The sequence below is a fragment of the Hyaena hyaena genome, unplaced genomic scaffold (genome assembly GCF_003009895.1).
Source record: "Hyaena hyaena isolate Hyena2069 unplaced genomic scaffold, ASM300989v1 scaffold_15, whole genome shotgun sequence".
NCBI lineage: Eukaryota > Metazoa > Chordata > Mammalia > Carnivora > Hyaenidae > Hyaena > Hyaena hyaena.
Window position 1 is genome coordinate 990,482 of NW_024080647.1, and position 22,120 is coordinate 1,012,601.

General features: G+C 53.6%; 1 protein-coding gene across 1 annotated transcript in view; it reads right to left on the minus strand.

Moving 5' to 3' along the window:
- Nucleotides 1-439: 439 nt before the first annotated feature.
- Nucleotides 440-22,120, minus strand: part of CORO2B (coronin 2B) — a 128,141-nt gene continuing 106,460 nt past the window's right edge. Inside the window, exons 4-12 of the mRNA XM_039219240.1 lie at nt 14,997-15,146; nt 14,201-14,365; nt 12,374-12,490; nt 12,142-12,246; nt 11,551-11,647; nt 7,862-7,974; nt 7,447-7,537; nt 7,110-7,249; nt 440-2,399 (exon numbers count right to left, since the gene is read on the minus strand). Coding sequence (XP_039075171.1) covers nt 2,268-2,399; nt 7,110-7,249; nt 7,447-7,537; nt 7,862-7,974; nt 11,551-11,647; nt 12,142-12,246; nt 12,374-12,490; nt 14,201-14,365; nt 14,997-15,146 — 1,110 coding nt within the window. The 3' untranslated portion in view covers nt 440-2,267. The remainder of the gene's footprint in view (nt 2,400-7,109; nt 7,250-7,446; nt 7,538-7,861; nt 7,975-11,550; nt 11,648-12,141; nt 12,247-12,373; nt 12,491-14,200; nt 14,366-14,996; nt 15,147-22,120) is intronic.

Consider the following 22,120-nt stretch of genomic DNA (forward strand, 5'->3'; position numbering starts at 1 on the left):
CTGAGGCAGCCTTCTGGTGTTAAGGCGTCGGTGTGCCCCATGCCCAGCACGGGGCTGGATACAGGGTGGATGCTTACTGAATAGCTGAAGGACAGTGGTTCTCAACCGGGGGCGATTATCACATCCTAGGGGATACTGGGTGATACCCGGAGACATTTTTGTTCATCACCACCAGGGAGGGGTTGCTCTAGCATCTGATGGGTGCTGCTAACCATCTTACGGCCCTCACAGCAAAGAATGATCTGGCCCCAAAGGTCAGTAGCGCTGGTTCAGAAGCCTTGCTGTAGATGAACGAAAGTGTGAAATTATATCTGTAGCTACAGACATGGCTTGTTGTTCTAGAAAGGCAAGGAGCTGTGACTGGGAACCTGGCCCTCAAGGTACCAATGGTGACCAAGGTCAGGAGCCACTAGAGTTAAATGAGATGGTCATCCCCGGCTTTGAGAAGTTGAAAACATTTTATTTCAATTCTATCCTTGGGAGGCGGCATAAATAATCACAGAAGACTCCCAAGGTCCACGGGGAAGAAAAAAAATGGTCAAGAAGTGTGAGGAGATGAGAGCCGATGCTGTCTAGCTGCAGGGGGTGGAAGGCGAGGAGACCCTGCTTTAGCTGGCTGAGAGGGTGGAGGGTTCTTGGAGGAAAGGCCCAAAAGGTAGGGGCTTTCCCGGCCCAGGTCATCTGGGGAGGGGGCTTAGGGACCCCTGGCCTCTGTGGATGGATGTGGGGCAGGTGTGGGGCATAACGCTAATGAGAGAAGAGTGGACGCCGGTTCCTTGACCCCCAGGCCAGCTCTCACCCCCAGGCTGTGACTTTTCTGCGAGCAGTGTTTATAGACTCCATGGGTAGTGGGCAATGGAGGGCGAAAATAAGGAAACAAAAGAGCAAATGCGTAGAAGACCAAAGGAAATATGGCGTCTCAAAGAGTCACGTGACCTTGGGCCACTTTTGTTTCCTCATCTGCAAAATGGAGAGAAGAAGCTCCCTACTTCTTGGAGCGGATGCGAGGCTCAAATGAGACCCTACGTGTCAGAGAACCGCGTAAACTTTAAAGTGCTATACGGGCGAGGGGCGGTGGTCGTTCTACGAGTGTAAGGCTGAAAGTGGCGGAGACACAAGCGGTGAGGGGCGCACGTGCGACACACCCCTCAAAGTGGTCAGACCCCTGCTCTGCCTTCCCCAGGGCCAAGCTCCACCCTTCTCAGCCTCAACTTCCAGGAGGAAGGGGCCTCATCTGAGGGAGTCCCCTGGGGAGCGAGAGCAGAAGGCGGGGGCCCAGAAGGGTAGAGGGGCACTGAGTGTGGAGGGCCTCAACTAGGCAGTGTGACACATTGGCACTACTGGTGTTGGGCAGACGTAGCAGTGGCTTCCGGTTCTCATTCTCCACAGAGACGTGGGCACCGGCAAAGCCCCTGTGCGACCGCCATCGTGATGCAGTGGGAAGGGCCCTGGCCCTGAGTCTGGATACACTGGGTCCCAGGCCTGGGTCAACTGTTGACCTTCCAGGTGACTTAGCAAGTCACTTCCCCATTGCAACCCTCAGTTCTGTCCTTGGTGAAATGGGGACGCTATTCCCTACCCTGCCTACCTCACAAGTCAAATGGGAGAAGGCTGTTCCAAGAGCTTGAAGAGAATCATGGGAAGGCAAGGGGTCATTATGGCCTTGGCGAGCAATCCTCTTAATTCCCTGAAGACAAGAGAGAGGGGGCGAGAGACAAAAGGGAGCCGGGCTGCTTACAACCCTTGTCAGGTGAGTCGGGCTTGCCGGGCTGGCTGCCGGGGGTTGGGGGGGGGGGGGCGGGGAGAGAGGGAGGTGCGGGGAGGGGAGGCTGAATGGCTGATGCCTGTAATCCAGCCCTTCCTGTGCGGTCCAGCAGGGATGCTGGGAGCCCCGGCTGGCAGCCAAAGTTCAAGTTCGGTGTCTGCTGGGGTCCTGGCCTCCCCCTCTGCTCCCTGGTCCACTGAGGGCACCCCTCAGGGAGCCCGTGCTCTTTGCCCCGCAGAGGAGAAGCTGGCTCCAGGGGTGGCTGCGAAAGGGTGGGTCTCCAGCCGTGGGTCTCCCTCCGGCAGAGGCTGGGGACTGCATGAGCGTGAGGTCCAGAGATCAAAGGTCAGCTTCCAGTCCTTGAGGCGGCAGGTGGGGTCCTCAGGCGGTCCCCAGCTCAAGTCCCGGCTCTGTCTCTGGGGTCCCCGGAGAAGGGGAAGTTACGGGACGAGTGGAAACCACGGAGATCCGAGGTCAGCTTAGAAGGCGCCCCGCCGGAGAGCTAACAGTTCTTGGGGCTGTTGCGCAAGTTTTTCAGTTCCAGCTGCAGCTGCCGAATGCGGATGTCCTTCTGGGCCAGCTCTTCTTTCAACCGCCGGATCTCATCCTGCTGCCGGAAGAACATTCGAAGGAGCTGGGGACGAGAGGGGCCAGGGCGGTGGGGGGTGCGGGGGGAGAGCAGGTGAGAAGGCGATTTCCTGAGAGGCTGTCGTCCCCGCCCCTGCTCCCCCTGCAGCCTCTCCCAGGCCTTTCCCTGCCCCCGCTTGAGTCCCGAGAGGCTCCTGTCACTGCAGTATGCCCTTCTCGAGAGCCAGCTCGTGGCTCCTACTTCCCCTGGAGGGTAGGAGAGAGTCCACATGGGTCCCTTTCCCAAATATCTCAAGGACACCCTTTTAGAGGTGCAAACATCATACTCCTACTTGCCATTCTGAATGGGAACCTTTCTTTATTATTATTATTTATTTTTTATATGTTTATTAATTTTTGAGAGAGAGAGAGCCAGCGGGGAGGGACAGAGACAGACAGAGAGAGAGAGACAGAGAGAGATACAGAGAGAGAAACAGAGGATCTGAGGCGGGCTCTGCACAGAGCCTGAGGCAGGGCTCGAACTCATGAACCATGAAGTCGTGAATCGAGCTGAAGTCAGATGCTCAACAGACTGAGCCACCCAAGCACCCCGTGCTTATTTTAAGGTGTCACGTCCAATGAGGGCCTTGAACTCACGATGCTGAGATTAAAAGTCATATATTCTACTGACTAAGCCAGCCAGGCGCCCCCCTGAAAGGGAACCTTTCTAAAATGTTTCGTGTCCTTCTGTTCGTAAGGATGCTCAGGATACACAGTGGAGTCCAGCTTTTCTCGTGCTGACATGGGGCCATCACGGGCAGGCCAACATCTGCACTGGGCAGTGGTGCATTTGCTGGGTGAGCAGGAGCAAGACGCCAGCATCTTAGACACCTCCCCGGATTAGCCAGTCTCTCTTCTCCTTCCAGAAAACTGACACTGCCCGTAAAACACTGAGCCCTGCAAAACAGCAGCAGGCCACCTGAGGACCCCACACACTTGAGATGAATGTTACCAACATGCAGTTGTGTTTGTCCTCAAACTTCTGGGTATGAGTTGCATTTGTTTTTGTAATTGTGTAATTTCACCCAATAGGATATAAGCTGATGAAATAGGTCAAAAGAGAGTTGCTGTTTCTTTCTTTTTAAAAAAAAAATTTAATGTTTATTTTTGAGAGAGAGAGAGATAAAGAGATAGACAGTGTGAGTAGGGAAGGAGTAGAGAGGGAGACACAGAATCCGAAGCAGGCTCCAGGCTCTGAGCTGTCAGCACAGAGCCCGATGCGGGGCTCGAACCCAGGAACCGTGAGATCATGACCTGAGCTGAAGTTGGACGCTTAACCGACAGAGCCACCCAGGCACCCCAAGAGTTGCTGTTTCAATAAAAATGAAGTTGAATGCATTAGAGAAAGGGGATGCTAATAAAAAAACCTGCTTCACAGTTTGGTGGCACGATAGACGCATAAAAGATTGGGGGAATGTGTGATATCTTGACTGTCCCACAGTTGTGACGTGGCTGTACCTGTTTGTCAAAACTCACAGAACTGGACATCACCACGGACGAATGTTGCCACAGGTAAATTATACCTCAATAAATCTGTCTTAAGGAAGAAAAAAGTGGGAAAAACTTTGGAAAAAACCCCTTGGGCTGTGTTTTCAGATTGACTTTAAGTTCCTGTTTCACCTCAAACCAAAACTGCAATCTGGAGTGAATGGGTGATTTATTTGTGAAAGACACGGCCGATTCTGACCAGGGATCTCCTCAAAGAAAAGGTCTTGGGTCCTACATCAAAACAGGATTTAGGATTTATTTATTTTATTTTATTTTATTTCTTTTAATGTGTTAGTATATGTGCTGCCGAAGTGATCACTATTTATTTAATGGGTTAAAGAAGATAAATGAATGAAATTAAGTAAATGAAATAGAAGAATGTCCATATCATTTTTATGATTCATTGTTTAAAAAAAATTTTTTTAGTGTTTTATTTATTTTTGAGAGGAGGGGGACACAGAATCCAAAGCAGGCTCGAGACTCCGAGCTGTTGCCACAGAGCTCAATAAGGGGCTCGAACTCATATGAACTGTGAGATCTTGACTTGACTGAAGTTGGACGCTTAACCGACTGAGCCACCCAAGTGCCCCTTATGATTCTTTCCTTAACTGACTTTTCTTTTCTTTTTTTTTTTTTTTAAAGCTATATCAGTACTGGTTACCTCTGTTCGGAAGGATGATGTGCTATTTGCCCCTGGCTACATGATTCTACAAACTCTGGTGTCTTCCAAGTTCTCAAACTTTCTTTGCATAATCTTTTGATCACGTTTTGTTTAGAAGAAAAAACAGCTGTACTGAAGTGTCATTCCCATACCATAAATTCCACCCATTTTATGCATACCATTAACATTAGTGAATTTTAGTAAAATCGAACAAAATGAATTTTAGTAAAATTCAGAGGTTGTATAACCCTACATCTTGTCCTCTGTGTCATGCCTCCAGTTTCCCTTCCCAGATAGACCAATATGTCCACCATTTAAAACCCAATTTTCTAGGGGCACCTGAGTGGCTCAGTCGGTTAAGCGTCCAACTTCGGCTCAGGTCATGATCTCACAGTTTGTGGGTTCGAGCCCCGTGTCGGGCTCTGTGCTGACAGCTAGCTCAGAGCCTGGAGCCTGTTTCAGATTTTGTATCTCCCTCTCTCTGACCCTCCCCTGCTCACGCTGCCTTTCTCTCTCTCTCAGAAATAAAAACAAACAAACAAACAAACCTAATTTTCTAACTGGTTGATCCCAATCGGCTGCAGTGGTTAAAACTGTGGATAAACCCAGCGTCCGCAGGCTCTGAGTGAATTTCTTCATAGTAAGGAAGGTTCCCAAGCTTTACTGCAGATTGCGGTATCTGTGTTTGCCTGCTTGGGGACCCTGAAAACCTTTCTCCAGGTCAGGTTTGGTTTCTAGAAACCAGTCATAGCTCAATGTTACTTGATTTCACCATTGCTCACCCCTGACTCCTCCACACTGGGTACGAGAACTGACCTCAGGCTCTTGGTGTGGCCTTCCCTGGGCTATCACAGCAACTCTGCTACCTCTACCTTCTCAGTGTGCTTAAAAAGTGTTTTTTTTTTTTTTAAGTGGAAAATGCCAAATATATACAAGGGTGGGGAGAACAGCATTATGAACGTCCAAGAACTCACCAATTGGCTTCAAGAAATAACACATGATCAGTCTTGCTTCATCTCTACTTCTACCCAATTCACCTGTACCACCTCTTTCAGGGATTATTTTGAAGCAAACCTCATTTATCCCATGATTCCATCCAGTCCTAGAAATCTGAACATCCCTCGATAAGGCTACTAAACCTATTTTATAGCAATTGTAAGTTCACCGTTCAGATTTCCCTTCAAGACTGTGAGATCCCAGAGGTCGGGAATAGTCTTCTTTTTATGAATAATAGTGATGATCGTAAGTTGGTGTGACAAGAAACCTCTAGGATGGCCCCTGTGTTGTCCCTCCCCTCAAGGGTGGACTGGACCTAGTAACTTGCTTCAGATGAATAGAATATGGCAGAAGTGATAATATGTCATTTCCAAGAGCCTATGACTTCCATCTTGGACACCTTCTCTTGCTCACTCGGAGGGATACCAGCTGCCATGTTGTGAGCTGCCCAATGGAGAGGTCCATACGGCAAGGACCTGAGGGAGACCTCTGGCTGATAGCCTGAGAGGAACCGAGACTCTGTGTCCAACAACCTGTGAGGGAATCAGTCCTTCCGGCAACCATGTGAGTGAACTTGGGAGCAGCTCCTTTCACAGCTGAGCCTTCAGATGTGACAGCAGCCCAGCTGATGGTTGAACCACATGGTCTCATGAGAGACCTTCAGCCACGGGCATCCATTATGACATACTATGAGATAATAAATGTTCGTGGGTTTGAGTCACTAGGTTTTGGGGTGATGTCTGACGCAGCAATAGATAACTGATAGAGTTAGCCTCACTGAGCACTTCGTAGGGGCCAGGAAGAGTGCTAGACACTTAGAAAATATCTCTTTAATGCTCACCGCATTTCATCTCCCCATCTTACCATGAGAAAGGTCAGGAAACTTGCTTGGGCACAGCCAGGAAACAGCAGAGCCAGGATTGAAATGCAGTTGAGTCCACGGAGCCGTCTCTACTCCAGTGGCATTGAGCCACGTGCCTGGCACAGGGCAGGCATCTGTGAACCCTGGCTGGGCCGAACTCAGTCCCTAGTATTGGCATCAGGGACTGGGGGTACTGTCGGAAGGAGAAACCTTCGGGGGGCATGGATAAGACCCAGCTACAGTCACCCAAAATGAGCTGCTCCTACTCTAAATGGTCCAGAGAGTACTTGCATAAACACAGCCTCTTCCCCATCCAAGAGAGGAAATTGTCAGACCCCCTCGCTGCCACAGTGGCAGGGAGGAAGGCCGGGCTGTAATGCCCGAAGCCAGGCTTTCCTCTGTTAGCCAGGAATTTATAATTCCCGTAACAGCAAATGACAGTGACGTTCCGGAATGGATTCATGAGCCATGGAACTGTGGGGGCTAGTGAATGTGAGGCGTGGGGGTGGGGCCTCAATATTGCTACCATACCCCAGCCTCTATTTATTGGGGTCAGAGGCAACGGAAGCCAATCGCAAGCTACTTACGGTATTTGTCACGGAAAGAAAAATGCCCCAGATGGAGCCGGCTTAAAGGCCTGAAGCCCGTAATTGAAATGTAAAGGTCTCGCTCTTCCAGGACCCGTGGAAGTAATAACTTATAGTCCTTACCTCGTTCTCTGTCCTGGGTGGGACATTCTCTAATAAATCTATTCCATTGACCACAACACTCTTCTTTTCTTTGATGGGAGCCTTAAATACCATTTTTGAGGACTTCTTATAGCCTTCCTTCAGAGACATCAGCACGGGATCTACAAAAGGCAAGGGGAACGTTCACACTGGGGCAGCTTGGTCGCGTGCCAAGTGATGGGGTCTTTTGTCCACACCCTGCTGGGCCGAGCGTGGGGGAGTCAAAGCAGAGGCCATGCAAAGGGGAAATGGGTGAACTCGAGTGGAGGCAAATGCTGCAGCCTCCAAGCCTCTTCTGGGAAGCCCGCCCACGTGGTACCTCGGTTGATGCCCCCTAGCCACTCATCGGGGGTCAGAGCTGGCTCCGTGCCTGGCGTCATGGGGTAAATGTCTTCCTGGTAGGAATCCGACTGCAGTGAGGGGAGCAGAAGAGGGGACACACCGGGGCCGCTGTGAGAACCCCCAGCAGCCGGCTCTCCTTGCTGACCTCCCGTCGAGCTCCCGCTGTCCCGCCTCCAAGCCTTTGCCCTCAGATGTCTCCCACGTGAAATCCCCACCCTGCCTTCGTTAGCAAGCCAGCCTCTCCCCACCCTAGAATGGTCCCCAATTCCCACCCCCAATTGGGCCTGAAGACTTCAGTCTACAGGACCTTCTTCTGAGCTCCTCGGGCTTACAGTCCAGCCATCTAGGATTCAACACCGGGTCCCTTTGGAGCCCAGCGCGGCCCCACTCACCCTCCGGGGCACGATCATGGAGATGGGCTCAATCAGGCCCTTGAGAGTCACCAGCTTGTAGAAGCGGAACACCTCGCAAGCCGACACATCCAGCCCGTGCTTGGGCATGACCCCTGTGGACAGGCACATGCGGCTCTGTGGGGTCTGGGGGACCCCTGGCCAGTCCCCCACCTCCCTGATGTCCTTGATCAAGAGTGTCCTTGAGCACTAAGGTCTGGAGGCAATGCTCTATGCTGAGGGCAGCAGGTGGACTGGGGGCTTCCTGAGGGAGACTAAGTAGTAACATCTCGAATAAGCCCTTCCGGCGAGTCCTGCCTCACCAAGGTGCATGCTTTAGGAATGGGACCTTATATAAGCTGTTGAAATATTTTAGTCTCTTCCATTCTTTTTATAGATGAAACTCCTAAGGGTTTAGGGGCTTGCCCCAGGTCGCAGAGTATGGCTGGGGCAGAGCCACAGAGCCTGTCACCATTTTTTTAAGTTGTTAAAAAAAATGTTGATTTGTTTTTGAGAGAGCAAGAGAGGAGTGAGAGCTGGGGAGGGGCAGAGAGAGGAGAGAGGGAGACAGAGAATGCAAAGCAGGCTCCGTGCTGTCAGCGCAAAGCCCGATGTGGGGCTCACACCCACGAGCTGTGACGCCACGACCTGGGCCGAAGTCGGATGCTCAACCCACTGAGCCACCCAGGCGCCCTGAGCCTGTCACCTTCTAAAACAAAGTAGCTTCCCTAAGTCTCTGTGTTTCTGGTCCTCAAAGAGAACAAAGGAGAGAGAAACCTTGCTCCATGCACCCTAGAGCTTGAGACTGCTGTCGAGTCATATACTGGGACTGACAGGGCATGCGTGCGTGGTACACATATTAACCGTGTGTCTGTCCTGGCCACAGTGTTCCTAACACCAGTGGCGTGAGGAACACACGCTTTGGGGTCGGCCACACCTGGTTCTGAGTCCTGACTCTGCCTCTCTTTCTGGCTGGGAGGCCTAGGGTAGATCACTGCCTGTCTGAAGGTTTCAGGTTCCTTGGCGGGTTCGAGGAGAACAGTGTGCCCCTTTAGGAGATGGTCAGGGGACAGGGTGAGAAGATGCTCGATGACCGCCTGGCGTCCTCACGAGCCCACAGAGGATGTTAGTTTCTTTTTCCGTGATGTGAACGTGAGTTAAGTTCCCAGCTCTCCTTGACTGGAATGGAAGGTTTCTCTTCCAGATGCAGGAATTCTAGAAGCTAGAGGGGAGTACTGTAATGGTACCCAAGTGGGATTTAGAGCCAGTAGAGCTGGTTTTGAATTCTCGCTCTGCCACATGGGACCTAGGTGACCCGCCTGGGGTGAGTCACCTCTCCACCCTGAACCCGTGAAATGTGCCTGGCTCAGGGCAGATGCTTCCCAGTGGCCACAGGTGACCGGGGCGAGGAGAGGCACTTCTCCTTGGTTCCTCCCTCTTAATCGAGTCTTGCTGACCTGGCTTTCTAAACACCTGGATTCATCTTCTCCCCATCTTCCCGCCTCCTCCTTGGTTACCATCCTTTCCCTTCCGCCTCCTTAGTTACCACCCTTTCTTGGCTAGAAGTCCAAGAATGGCCTCCAAACCAGTCTCTCTGCCTCCCTCCCGTCCTTTCAAAATCCGTTCTCCCTACAGAAGCCAGAGCAATCTTGGACGAACATTTCAGATGGCGTCATGCCGTCCCATCTCCCATCCACCCACCTAAGGCAAAGAAAGGCCTCCAGTGAGTTCCCAGGAAAACCCAAACTCCTTCCCCTGTGTGACGGATAACTGTATGTATCAGTGGATTCAGGAAAGAAGACTGCCCTCCCCATCCAGTCCGTTGAGGGTCTGAATACAGCAAAAGGCAGAGGAGGGAGCAAGTCACCCCTTTTTTTCCCTGCTTCCTTGTTTGAGCTGGGACAGCTCATGTCGTCTTCTCCTGTCCTTAGACTGGGATTCACACCATCAGCTCTCCTGGGTCTCAGGTCTTCAGACTTGGACTGAATGACACCGCCAGCTTTCCTGGGTCTCCAGGAAGCCAGCAGATCGTGGGACTTCTCAGCCTCCATAATTGTGTGCACCAATTCCCCATAAATCCATATATATTTCTGTTCCTCTGGAGACCCCTCATAAATACATCTTTCTAATCCATCCCATGCCACCTGGTCCCTGTCCTAAGCTCCAGATTCATGTCCCAAGCTTCTCCCCATCTTCTGCCATGTCATAGAGTCTATGCTTAGTCACACTGACCTCCGTTCTGTTTCTATCTAGAACATGCAAGGCTCGTTCTTGCCACAGGGACTTTGCACCGATGGTTCCTCCTGCTGATCTTACTCTTCCTCCTTCCTGCCTTTCAGATCTCGGCCTAAAAGGTCACCTCCACAGCGAGGCCCTCCCTGACCACCCGGTCTACAAAAGCCCTCAGTTGCTCGCTGTTCTATTGGCTTATTTGATTCTCTGCCTAGAACTTACTACCATCCAGCATTTTCCTTCCTTATTTGTTGGTTGTCGGTCTCCCTTCAGTGGAATGTGAGTGCCCCAAGAGTAAGGCTGGGTTCTGTACTGTTTCCCACTGGGTCTAAGGGCTGCCACACAGCTGATACCCTGAGTTTGTTGAATGACTGTATGAGAGAGCAGAAGGACCACGTGCTCTGTACATATGCTCTCTATCTAGCCCTGAAAGGTAGGTTTGATTTTCCCTATTTTACAGATGGGAAAAATGAGCCTCAGAAGGGTGAGGTATACATTTGAGCCAGAATGTAAACTGAGGTCCGACTCTAAAGTCCAGGATGCTTTTTATCCTTATGACAAAGAGGTGACAGTGAGGAGGAAGAAATGACAGTCAGGAAGGGGAGAAGTCAATGGAATGGTCACAAGGCCTATCTCAGGGCCGCCATCTTGCTGCCAGTCACTGAGCTGGGCTCCCGGGCCCTTCCGGCCCTGACGACCTAGAAGCAGGCTCTCAGGCCCCATCTGTAGCGCCAGACCCCCACAGGGAACCAGGCAGACTTGGGCTCCGAGGTAAGGAGGGAACGGGGCCCCCAAAGAAACTTCTTCCAATGGGCTGACTCTGACCCCAACCAGGAAATTGCTGCATCGTATGCGATGCCAGCGTTAGTTGGGAGGAATGATGATTTTGCTGTGAGAATTCAGCAGTGGTGGCATGTGGGGTGGGAAGAACTCACTATGCTCCTCAGTCCTGGGCCCTCTGAAGGATTTGCTTAGAGGCTGGGGAGCTGGGGGTGCGGTGACGGCGACACCCTGGAACTTCATCCTGTCCTCACAGGCAAGGACAGAGCCGCTCCTGGAGACTAGGGTCCTGGCTTCCCAGAGGCTTCAGGAAAGTGTCTGGGCCTAGACGTTTCTCTGACCTTTAGTTGCTCCACCACCTGACAAGAGTGTCAGAGCCACTTTGTATCCCCATCTGGGGACGGGAAGGAAGCCACTGTGTACACCCCTGTGGGCTGCTGAAGACCAGAGGCGATGGAGGCTGTCAAACACCATGGAATGACAGTCAGGTGGGTGGTGACAGGCTGGCGGGAGCAGTGCCGGCAGACCTTCCCAGGGGCAGCACCTGCCGGTTCCGACTGCCCATGTGCTGTGGGCTTCCGGGTCTGATTTTCATTTAAAGGCAGGGGTGACCCATGAACCAAACACCCAGTCTCTTGTCCTACAGCACAACAGCCACGGAAGCCTCTGGACCCCCTTACCTAGGCCTTTCTGCGGGGCTGGGGAGCGGAACTCCATGAGGTAACTCAAGAAGGGCTTCTCAGTGCTGATCTCGTAGTACCGGATGTTTCCGTCTCCCTGGGGGCGGGGAGAGAGGGAGGTGAGGAGGGTGGGGGGAGGAGGGAGGCGCGGAGCAGGCCCTGGTCAGGGGGTTCTGCTGGAGGAAGCCTGAGAGGTGCTCCAAAGACCAGGGAGGCCTGGTCTCTAGACCCATGGGCGGGGGCAGAGGCGGTGTGGGTGTGTCGACAGCGTTTGTGATAAACAATTTGCCAAAAAGCTCCTGGCAGGTGCCCCAGATGCCGTCATGAATCACCATCCTCCAGGCTCCAGGCTCTGAGCCTGGTGTCCACCCCACCCCAGTGCACCTCGGAGGGAATTCTCAGTCACTGACACTTCAGTAAGAACGAGTGTCAGACCCGAGGGCAGGTTTTGATGGAAGAGAGTGAGAGGTGAGGACCAGAGAGGTTAGCCTGGCTCTCCCCAGGGGGTAGGGCAGGAGCAGGGCACAATGGGGGGGGGAGGGGTCTCCCACAGGCCACCCCAGCGCTTCCCACCCCCTGATCTTTGACTACCTTTCCAGCCAGGTAGAGCATGTGAGTGTCAGCATCATAGAAGGGGAACAGGAGGCCCGAGAGCCCATCAATTTCCTCCTCGATCAAGGGCATGGAGAGGTCCTCCTGCGGCAAAGAAGGCCCGTATCAGCCTGCGTGCAGGCAGGGATGGCACCTTACCTTCCCCGACCCCAGCACAGCCCCCAGAACTACATGTCCCTTTCATGTCACCCCCGGCCTCCCCGTGGCTGACCTGGTCCCAGAGGGCGATCTGTCTCGTGTTCCACCTGGAGACCCCTGTCGTGAGCAGTCGCTTCATGTTCCCCAGGAACACCACTCGGTTCACTCTGTGGTTTTTACAGTTTGCCTCCTGGCAGGAACAGACAGAGCTGGTAAGCCAGGGCCTCTGGACACTAGGAGACCGCAGTGGGCTCAGCGGGGGCCCCCAAAAGATATGTCCATGCCTTAATCCCTGGAACCTGTGATACGGGGTCCTTAAGTCCCCTGGGTCACCTACAGGTCACGTCCAGCACCCTTGGAAGAGATAAGCGACACAGACACACAGAGGAGAAGGTGATGTGACTCCAGAGGCAGAGGCTGGCGAATGTGGCTCCAAGCCAAGGAAGCCAGCAGCGACCAGGAGCTGGAAGAGGCGAGGAAGGTTCTCTCCCAGCGCCTCCAGAGCTGTGATGGAGCTGTCAGCCACTGTTCGTGGGAATTTGTCACAGCCGCCGGAGGAAACCAATCCAGGCACCGCGGAGCAGTGGAGCCTTGGGACCAGGAGCCTTGGGACCTCCCCACATCCGAGAGGGTGGGGAACGCGAAGGGAGAGCTGACAATGGCTCCGCCAAGTCCACCAAGTGCCTGGTGCGCTCGGCAGGGCGTCTCTTCCAAGCCTCACGGCAGTACCTGCTAGAAGGATGTCGGGAGCACAGGGGACTCACAGGTCGCCGCTCCATGACTTGCTTCACCCTGGGCTCCTTCCAACAGGGCCGTCCTCTGCCTCCATCCCCCTTGCCTCTCGGTTCTTGACCCTTCCTCCTCCTAACACACAACAGCCCTTCGCTGGGAAGAGTAGTCAACACCGGGCCAGATACCGGAGGTGGGCAGAGTGGCGCCAAGACCCAGGGTGACGCCTGGGTTCTGCCAAAGAAGTGTGGCCCTGAGGAGTCCCGCCCTTCTGGCCCACGTCACAGTCTGTGAGGTGGAGTGTGGGTTCTCAGCTCCGTGACTTCTTGGCTCAGCATGGGTTATCTCTGCCACCACCCCCCACCGCCGCCCTGCCCCCCTCTGCTGGCTGGGTTTGAACCCTAACTCCGCCTGCCCGCCACTCAGCGTCCATCTCTAACCCTCTCCAAGGCTCAGTGCCCCTGTGTGAAAGGGGGATTAAATGGGCGCAAGGATTAAATGGGTAAGGCTCTGGAGCAAGCTCTGAGTAAAATGGTACTAATGATGCTGATAACTGTGAGTATTATTCTCTGTAATGGTGGTAGTAGATGACTTCCTGGCCCTGCAATTTCAGACTCTTCCAAGATAAACACAGCCGGGTCGATCACCAGTCCTTTCTTGGATAGGGGGTAAGCCTCACATTTCACCCAGATTTTCCATCCCGTTCTGTCCACGTATGCCCCACAACCAGCACACAGTAGGTGCTCAAGAAGTTCATTTCTTGCTCCCAAATAGCATCTAATCCCTTCTTCGCAGTCAAGACCCAGAACACTCAAAGATCAAGCTGGAGCGAAATTCACCATCAACCTCCCCACTTGGGCGTGTCTCTGGGGCTGGTGCCCTGCCCCATGTCCCTCAGGCCGGTCCCCACACAGGTGTCTGGGCAGCGAGTCCCAAGTCCCCTTTCCTGTGCCCACGACGGCGCTTGGGTGACCCGCAAGGACTTGTGCGCTGAAGGGTGCCACCAGTTGGGCCCCCGGAGCAGGCTGGAAGAATCCCGTCTGGCGAGTGGGGTGCAGTGGGGATGAGAAAGGGGACTGAGGTCTCCCCCCCCATTTCTTGTAGGCCTGCCTGGAAACCTAGCCCCACATCCCGACACCCTCCCTCCCCCTCAAAGACTGTGGGGCTTCACCTGCAGGACGCGGCCCGAGCGTGGCTCGATCACGCGAAGCTTCTTATCCTTGCACGTGGTGGTGAGCAGGCTGCCGTCGGTGTTGAAGGACATACAGAGGATCACATCTGAATGACAGTCAATCATCTTCACCGGCTCCCCCACATCCAGGTTCCAAATGAGGACCTGCAAGGCGGGGGGGGGGGGCCCACGCCAGAGGCAGGGTCAGCCCTGTGGCCCTGCTGTGAGGCGTCTGTCCCTGTCTGCACCCGGTGGCCCTGGGAGAGCCGCCCCCCGCGGGGCCGGGGTGTGCTGGACGACAGGAGGATGGCGTTAAATTCTGTATCAAAGGCTGATGCTCCCTGCTGCACAGATCCACTACCATCGTTCGGCAGATTGTGTCTGCTGCTAGCAAGGAGGATTCGTGTCCCCGGCCAGGGCCCCATGGCTGGCACAGCCCTTTGACGGCGTGCCATTCTCTTCCTTCCACCAACTCTGGGTGTTCCTTTTTCCTACCAGGAGGGCAGCGGCCACTCCTAGATTTAAGAAGTGCCCGGCAGAGTGCGTGGGCATGAAGCGGGCATTCTCTTCCAACCTGTAAGAGCCGCAGAAACCAGACAGGCAGCCTCTGTGGACCCCAGGAACGACAGGGCGCACAGAAGATGCCCGGTGGTGGGCGGCGACTCAGCGAAGGAACGGATAGACGGACGGACGAGGCTGGAGAACGTGCTCGGGGGAAGTCACAGCGCCCCCTGCAGGCGGTTTCTCAAGATCCACAGGGCCCCGCCCCCCGCCGCTCGCGCGGTGGGCCGCTCACCTTGTAGTCATAGCCGGCGCTGAAGAGGATGTTGTTGGTCGTGGGGTGCCACTCGACCAGCCCCACGCGCCGGCTGTGCCCGTGCAGTTCCAGCAGAGCCTCTGTCATGTTCCGCTTCAAGCCGCCCTCGGGGATCTCCCAGATCCGCACCTGCAGGGGGTGGGGGGGACGGAGGGCTGGGTGGGCAGGGCCAGGAGAACCCCCCACCCCCGACGGCCCTGTCCCTCGGACACCCGGCTTCCCAGATCTGCTCAGTGATCTCTATCTGCCCTGGCCTGGCCAGTGCGGCGGATAGAGCCTGACGGAGGCCTGGGGCGGGGCGGGGGGGTGGGCAGGGGTCCGGGGTGCCCTTCAAGGGTAAAGAGACCATCTCCTTCTAGCCTTTGGGGTTTCCCGGGTGTCTGCAGCCCTAGACAACTCCCATTGCTGGCAATGTTGCTACAGTCTAGCTAGTCCCAGAGGGCCACACAGTAATCAGCTTTTGGTGAGTGTTGTATTAACAGCCTATCTCTGCCTCCCCTCCCACACCTTTCTAAGAGCTCTGACCTCGGCCTCAGTGGCGCTGCTGGCACCACATGGAGCCGCCCTTCATTCCGCATCCCCCACCCAGGGGGGTGGACAGTGAGCAGTGGAAAACCCATCTGGGAGGCCCGGAGTCTTTCCTGAGACATGAGGAACTCAGGGGCAGAGATGGCTTGGGACGTTGGAGCCCGAGCTGGGAGGATGGGCAAAGCCACGCCTCGCAGTCTCGAGGACGCCTGGGTGGCTCAGTCGGTTAAGCATCCGACTCTTGGTTTAGGCTCTCAGGTCATGATCTCACGGTTTCATGAGTTCAAGCCTGGCCTCGGGCTCTGTGCTGACAGTGCAAAGCCTCCTCGGGAATCTCGCGCTCCCTCTCTGCCCCTCCCCCGCTCGTGCTGTTTCCATCTCTCACAAATAAATGCATAAACTTAAAAAAAAAAGAAGCAGAAAGAGATGATGGGCCAAGCGAAGGCAGGACACACGGAGAAGCCGAGAGCAGAGACCATGTGGCCCCAGAGAGAGGATGCATGCAGTTTCTCTGCTATCTCTGAGTGTCTTCATCACTGACATGAGCCATGGGGGGGCTTCCATTTCTCTCGGCCAAACATACCCTGCACAGTTGCAACCGTTTTATCTACAAATGGGAGAGAAAACTCTTTGCCTTGCCTCGTCTACCGGTAGAATAAGGTGAGATGCTGGTTGCCGAAGTCTGTAAACTGTAAAGTGCTCTAAAGACCTAAGGAGTTCTAGTCCTTGTTATAATTGTCGTCGTCATTAATGCTACTGATTGCATGCTGCCTGCGGAGGAAAGAACACACATGACTAGCATTTAGGGCTCCTTTCAAGCGAGTCTTTTGAAAACCTGAACTCCACCTCGGCCAGTAAGGAGAAAAATTGGAAAAACAGCTTTGAGATACGATTTATAATCTTTTAAAATAGCCACCCTGGGAGGGGACAAGGGCCAGGGGTTGGCAAGATTACCTACTGGAACTTGTAGATTCAATCGGTATTGGTAGTATTATAAATCAGAGTAACTCTTTTGGAAGCAATTTGGCAATCTTTAGTCAGAACCACAGAGGCATTTATGCTGTATACTTTGACCTAGTAATTTCACTCTGAAAACCCAATATAAGCAAAAATCTCCATGCATGAAGATGTTCATTGCAACACGGAAAATTTAGACACCCTCAAAGTGACCAACATTAGGCAACAATTTTATATGCTCTGTCATTATGTGATATTAGCTATTCAGTGATAATTCTGAAGCCCATGAGTAAATAGGGAAAACCGAAGGCAGGCCCAGGAGAGAAGGCTGGGAACTGGGGGTACCCCTAAGGGAATTCCCTTGGCAGTTTCCCTTCTCGATGTTTCCCCCTCAGACTCTAGCCATGAGTATTTCCACATGTGTGTTTCCCCGGAAGACCCAGCCCTGCACATGTCGACATGGGGGCCTTCAGGGTGGGTTAAGAGAGGCAGGTTCAATCAAAGGTTTGGGGTCACCCTTAGGTGTAGCATTCTGTTTCAAAAAATACACTTGGGAGGGAGAGGGCAACTGGGTGGCTCAGTTGGTTAAGCGTCTGACTCTTTTTTTAAAAAAATTTTTAAATGTTTTACTTATTTCTGAGAGAGAGAGAGAGGCAGTGCGAGCAGGGGAGGGTCAGAGAGAGGGAAATACAGAATCCAAAGAAGCCTCCAGGCTCTGAGCTAGCTATCAGCACAGAGCCCGACACGGGGCTTGAACCCACGAACCGTGAAATGGTGACCTGAGCCGAAGATGGATGCTCAACCGATTGAGCCACCCAGGTTCGTGAGTTTGAGCCCCGCATCAGGCTCTGAGCTGATGGTATGGAGCCTGCTTGGGATTCTCTCTCTCCTCTCTCTCTGTCCCTCCCATGTCTCTCTCTCAAAACAAGTGAATGAATAAACTTAAAAAAAAAAAAAAACAACACTCAGTGGCATGCCTGGGTGGCTCAGTTGGTTAAGTGTTTGACTTTGGCTCAGGTCATGATCTCATGGTTCATGGGTTCGAGCCCCACTTCAGGCTCTGTGCTGACAGCGGAGAGCCTGGAGTCTGTTTTGGATTCTGTGTCTCCCTCTCTCTCTGTCTCTTATCTACTCACGCTCTCTCTTTCTCTCTCTCAAATAAATAAACATTAAGAAAGTTAAAAAAAAGAAAAACACTCAGGGTACCTGGTTAGCTCAGTTGGTAGAACATGCAACTCCTGACCTCAGGGTTTTAAGTTTGAGCCCCACACTGGGTGTAGAGATTACTTTAAAAAAATAAATCTTAAAAAAATGTTTAAAAAACACATTCCAGAAAAAGTTTATAATTAGGGGACAGTTCACAAGATTTTTCTGACACTGTAATTGCCTTTGGTTGCTCCATCTCTCCATGAATGCCCAGCATGCATGAGGCGCCTGGCTGGTTCAGTTGGTAGAGCGTGTGATTCTTGATCTTGGGGGTCATGAGTTCAAACCCCATGTTGGGTATAGAGATTACTTAAAACGAAACAAAAAGCCCAGAGCTCACACACAGCCCTACATGGTGGTGGGAGTTGGGGGAGAGAGGTGATAGGGGCCCCAGCAGGACCCATGGCTTTTCCTTGGCAGGTCCAGCATCAGGGAATTCAGCAATGAGGTCTTATCTGGAAGTGGAGGGGAGGGTAGAGGAGGGCCCAGTGTAGATGACTGGGTAGTCACCAATAAGACACATTCCTCTTGTCCCCAGGGCACCAGAGGAGGGCGGCCCTTGAAGAGAGGAGAGCAGTGCCTAGGTTGGGTACATTACATGTGCACGTGCACTCGTGTGCACACACACCGCACACCCCACACTCCTTTGTCTTTTACCCAGAGGGAGGCCGTTACACATGTTCTTCTGCAACTTGCCTTTCTCCTCTAACAGGTAGCGGGCCTCTTTCCACACCAGCACACCAGGTCCTATGGATATACCTTATCTTATTAAGTGGCCGGGGGGGGGTCGGGGGGGGCATGTGCGCATGACTGTACCATGATGATTTAATCAGCCTCTATTAACGGACGCCTGGGTCCCGCCCACTTTTGTCCGTGTTGCCATCCACTCTGTGCAGAACGGCCCTGTCATACAAGGTTGAGTGTGGATATTTCTGTGGGGCACGTGTCTCCAAGCATTTCACTTTTTTAATAGTTCCTGTAAAACTGTCCCCAAAAACTGCCCCACTTTTCGCCAAGCGAGTCTGAGAGTGCTTCTTTACCTAGGTCTCTACCTCTCTACCTTCAAAAATAGCCTTCTGCCCACCCAGTAGGTTGAAAATGCCATCTCACTGTTTGGGCTTGTGTTTCTTTGATTCCTAGAACTACTCGGCATCATTTTCTGTGTTTAGAGTTTGCACATGTGGAGGAGACTCTAGACACTTCTGGACTCAAAGGGATGAGACGTTGAGGGTCATGAGAGGAAGCATTTGGAGGCAGAGGATGCTGCCTATGGACACCTTTACCGCGTCTTGAGGATGACGGACAAGTATGTACACACATGGGCACCCAGGCAGTCAGTGTGCAAGTGCTGACTGAGGCAGGAGAGTGACTTTGAGAGACATCTCTGAAACAGATATCACAGCCTCATTCATGCCACACACACCTCCGAGGCAGAGTCCTGCTAGCCGACGGATTGCGATGAGCTCACCCCGTGCCTGCAGATAAGGGCAGAGAACTCACTCATGGAAACAGAGCTGGAGGGGAGCCAAGGGTGGGAGGGTCTGGGCAGAGCAGGGCTAGAAGATACGATGTTGGCCCGAGTTTGAAAAGAGGGGTTGGGGATGCGGGGAGGGGTGAGGGGACAGAAAGATGACCAGCGTGCACGCGCTTGGGCACAGTGGCTGGGGGCACTGCAGGTGCATCAGCCTGACGGGTGCGGGGCAGCCCGGCAGGTAGCAGAGCAGGCAGCCAGAAGCCATGTGTGTCCCACCTGGTCACGGAGCGCTCAGGAAGAAGCTTTGCTCGGGCCGAGTTTCATTGGAATGAAAACAGTCCAATTCCTGAGCGTCCAGCTAACTGAGGCGCGTCCCCTGCCAGGGTAAGGTGCCAGGGAACCTGTGAAGCGGGGGTCCACCCAGGCTCTAATCTCACTCCCTGGCTGGATGACCTTGGAAAGCCAGGTGGCCTCTCTGAGGCTCAGGGTCCTTGTCTGCGTGATGAAGAGAGAAACGCGCACCATGGAGAGGCATGTGGCTGAGACTACCTCGGGCTTCATGTCCTTGGGGGCCAGAGGCTTCCTAGCTCCAGGAGCGGATTTGCTGGGATCACAGCTCTGTCTAGGAACCCAGGGGCTGAGCCAAGGGGGTGGGGGTGGCAGGATGTGTCTGGGCCCCGGGTTCAACCTCTGAACTGGATCCAAGTCCCAGCCATGGAGCCGAGCCCAGGGGGAGGCCAAAAGAGCGGTTTTCACCAATAACTGTTGGTGTAAGGTCCCAGGCAGTGCTTGGGGGACCCGATGAGAAATGTCCTACAGAGGAGAGAGGCACCTTGCCTTATCCCCATATGATACCAGCCACTCCCCTCCCCAGGCCCCAGTTTCCTCATCTGCACGAGGAGGCGATCCCAGGAAATCTCCTGAAGTTCTCCACTTTTGACATCATTGAATGTATCACTGGGGAGGGGAGAGAGACTGGCTCTGTTTGGTCCACTGCTATAGCCCATAGCTGGCACCGTGTGCCATGGGAGCTCAGAGGAGGAGCCGAGTTCACAGTGGGCCTAAGTTGCTGGAAAAGGAGCTCCAACCTCTGGGTCTTCAAGAGATTTGTTTGAAGCAGAAGAGAGGATGGGTGTGGGAGGACACCGTGGCTCTGCTCAGAGGTCGCTCTGGAAAGTTACTTCAATTCAACAGGAAACCTGATAAGGACAGACAAACCGGATTTCTGGAAGGAAGGGGTGGAGAAATGTAGCAAAACACTCTCTCTAGCAAGCCAGCTGTGTCCCCTTTGAGGTCCGTGGGTCAGAGCGCTGTTTAACTCCGTTCCATCCAATGCAACAAAATATGCCCCATGTCCTACTGTATCACGCATCCTACGTATGGGGCAGGGGAGCGTATCCATCGTCTCAGCAGCTCACAGTTTTGTGGGGGAGACAGCAGACAGTGCAGACAAGGCGAGCGGGAGACGGCTGACAGGGGTGGTTAATAAAGTTACAAAACCTTTAAGTGTCCCTTTGCCTGGGGAGGGGTGGCTCTGCAGTCTAACAAGCTCTGTTCAAATCCGGGCTCTGACCTTACTGGCCTCCCCATTCCTTCCTTCTCCCATGGACTGAATCTGATACCTCGGGGAGAGCACAGTTTGTCCTTCTGCCTATCGATTCCGAAAAAGAGAGCAGCTCCCCAGCGCCAGCCACCCCACTGGCTGGCCGGCTCCACCATGCGGGGGCAGGGTCTTCTAAGTCACCACCTTTGCCTTCAGCGCAAGGAACAGTGCCTGGCATGTTCCTGCTGAATGAATGAGTCAGTGGAAGAATCCTAGAAGCCCAGAAGCTTAGCTATCACATCAGCAGCAGGTTCAGCAATAAGGGGGAGCCCTTACTCCGGCTGTCGGTGAGCTGGGTCAATGCGAATTCACCCCTGTAATCCTGGCTTGGAAGGGGATAGGGGGTTTCTCTCTTGGATTTTGAGGTTCACCATTCAGCTTAGTCTTTATTTGAAAACCAGTGACAGAAGGCCTCTTTGGGGGCTCAGCGAGCAAAGAATGAGATGGAAAGAGCACTGGATCTCTGACTCCAGCTCTCGGGGTGCCCTGGGGGCGTTCTAGAGAGAGCTCCCGGGAGACAGGAAACAGGAACCACAGTGTGTTTCATCTTAGGCAGAGCCCAATATGCTCTCCGTTTTACAGGGTGCACCTTATGTGCACAGAGGTAAGGAAACTGGTCCGAAGTCACAGGTCTGGGAAGGGGCAGAACCAGGATTGGGACCCAGGCCTATGGACTCCTGAGCCTGGGTGTTGGACACAGAGCCACACCACCGCTTTCTCTGCGGTGCCACCGGGTATGTCGGTGAGGCCTCAGCCAGGCCATTGACCTCTCTGAGGGTGACTGTCCCTTTGTCTCTGAAAGGGGCACGTTGCTCCCTTCCAGCTCCAAGAGGTATTAGTTCGTGTGTGTGTGTGTGTGTGTGTGTGTGTGTGTATGTGAAAGGACAGGGTGGTGGGTGGCTTCTGGCTGCTTCCCCACAGGGCTGACATCCTGCCCCATCCCACTCCCAGCGCCTCTGGGAGGGGCATCCTCTCTGCGGGTGGGGGTGGGGTGGGAGGGCAGCCTTTGGATAAAGGAGCAGAGGAAGAGAAGGCAGAGAAAAGATGCTGAGCTCAGCCCACCAGGGAGAGGGGCCTGCCTCCCTCTCCCCCCCTGGGACCACCCTTTCCCTCTCCTTGAGCTGTTGGAAAGCTCTCCTTCTCTCTGCAGCTGCTGGCCCTCTGGGAAGGCTAGGAGCAGCGGCTGGAAACCCACAGAGCCCTTCCCCGCCATCCATCCGGCAGCCACCCTCCCGAGCTGCAGCAGAAGCTATAAAAAGCACAGCCCTTCAACAATAGGTGACATCACCCAGCGGCGGAAAGAACTGGATTCTGCCAGATGCCAGGGAGAGTTAT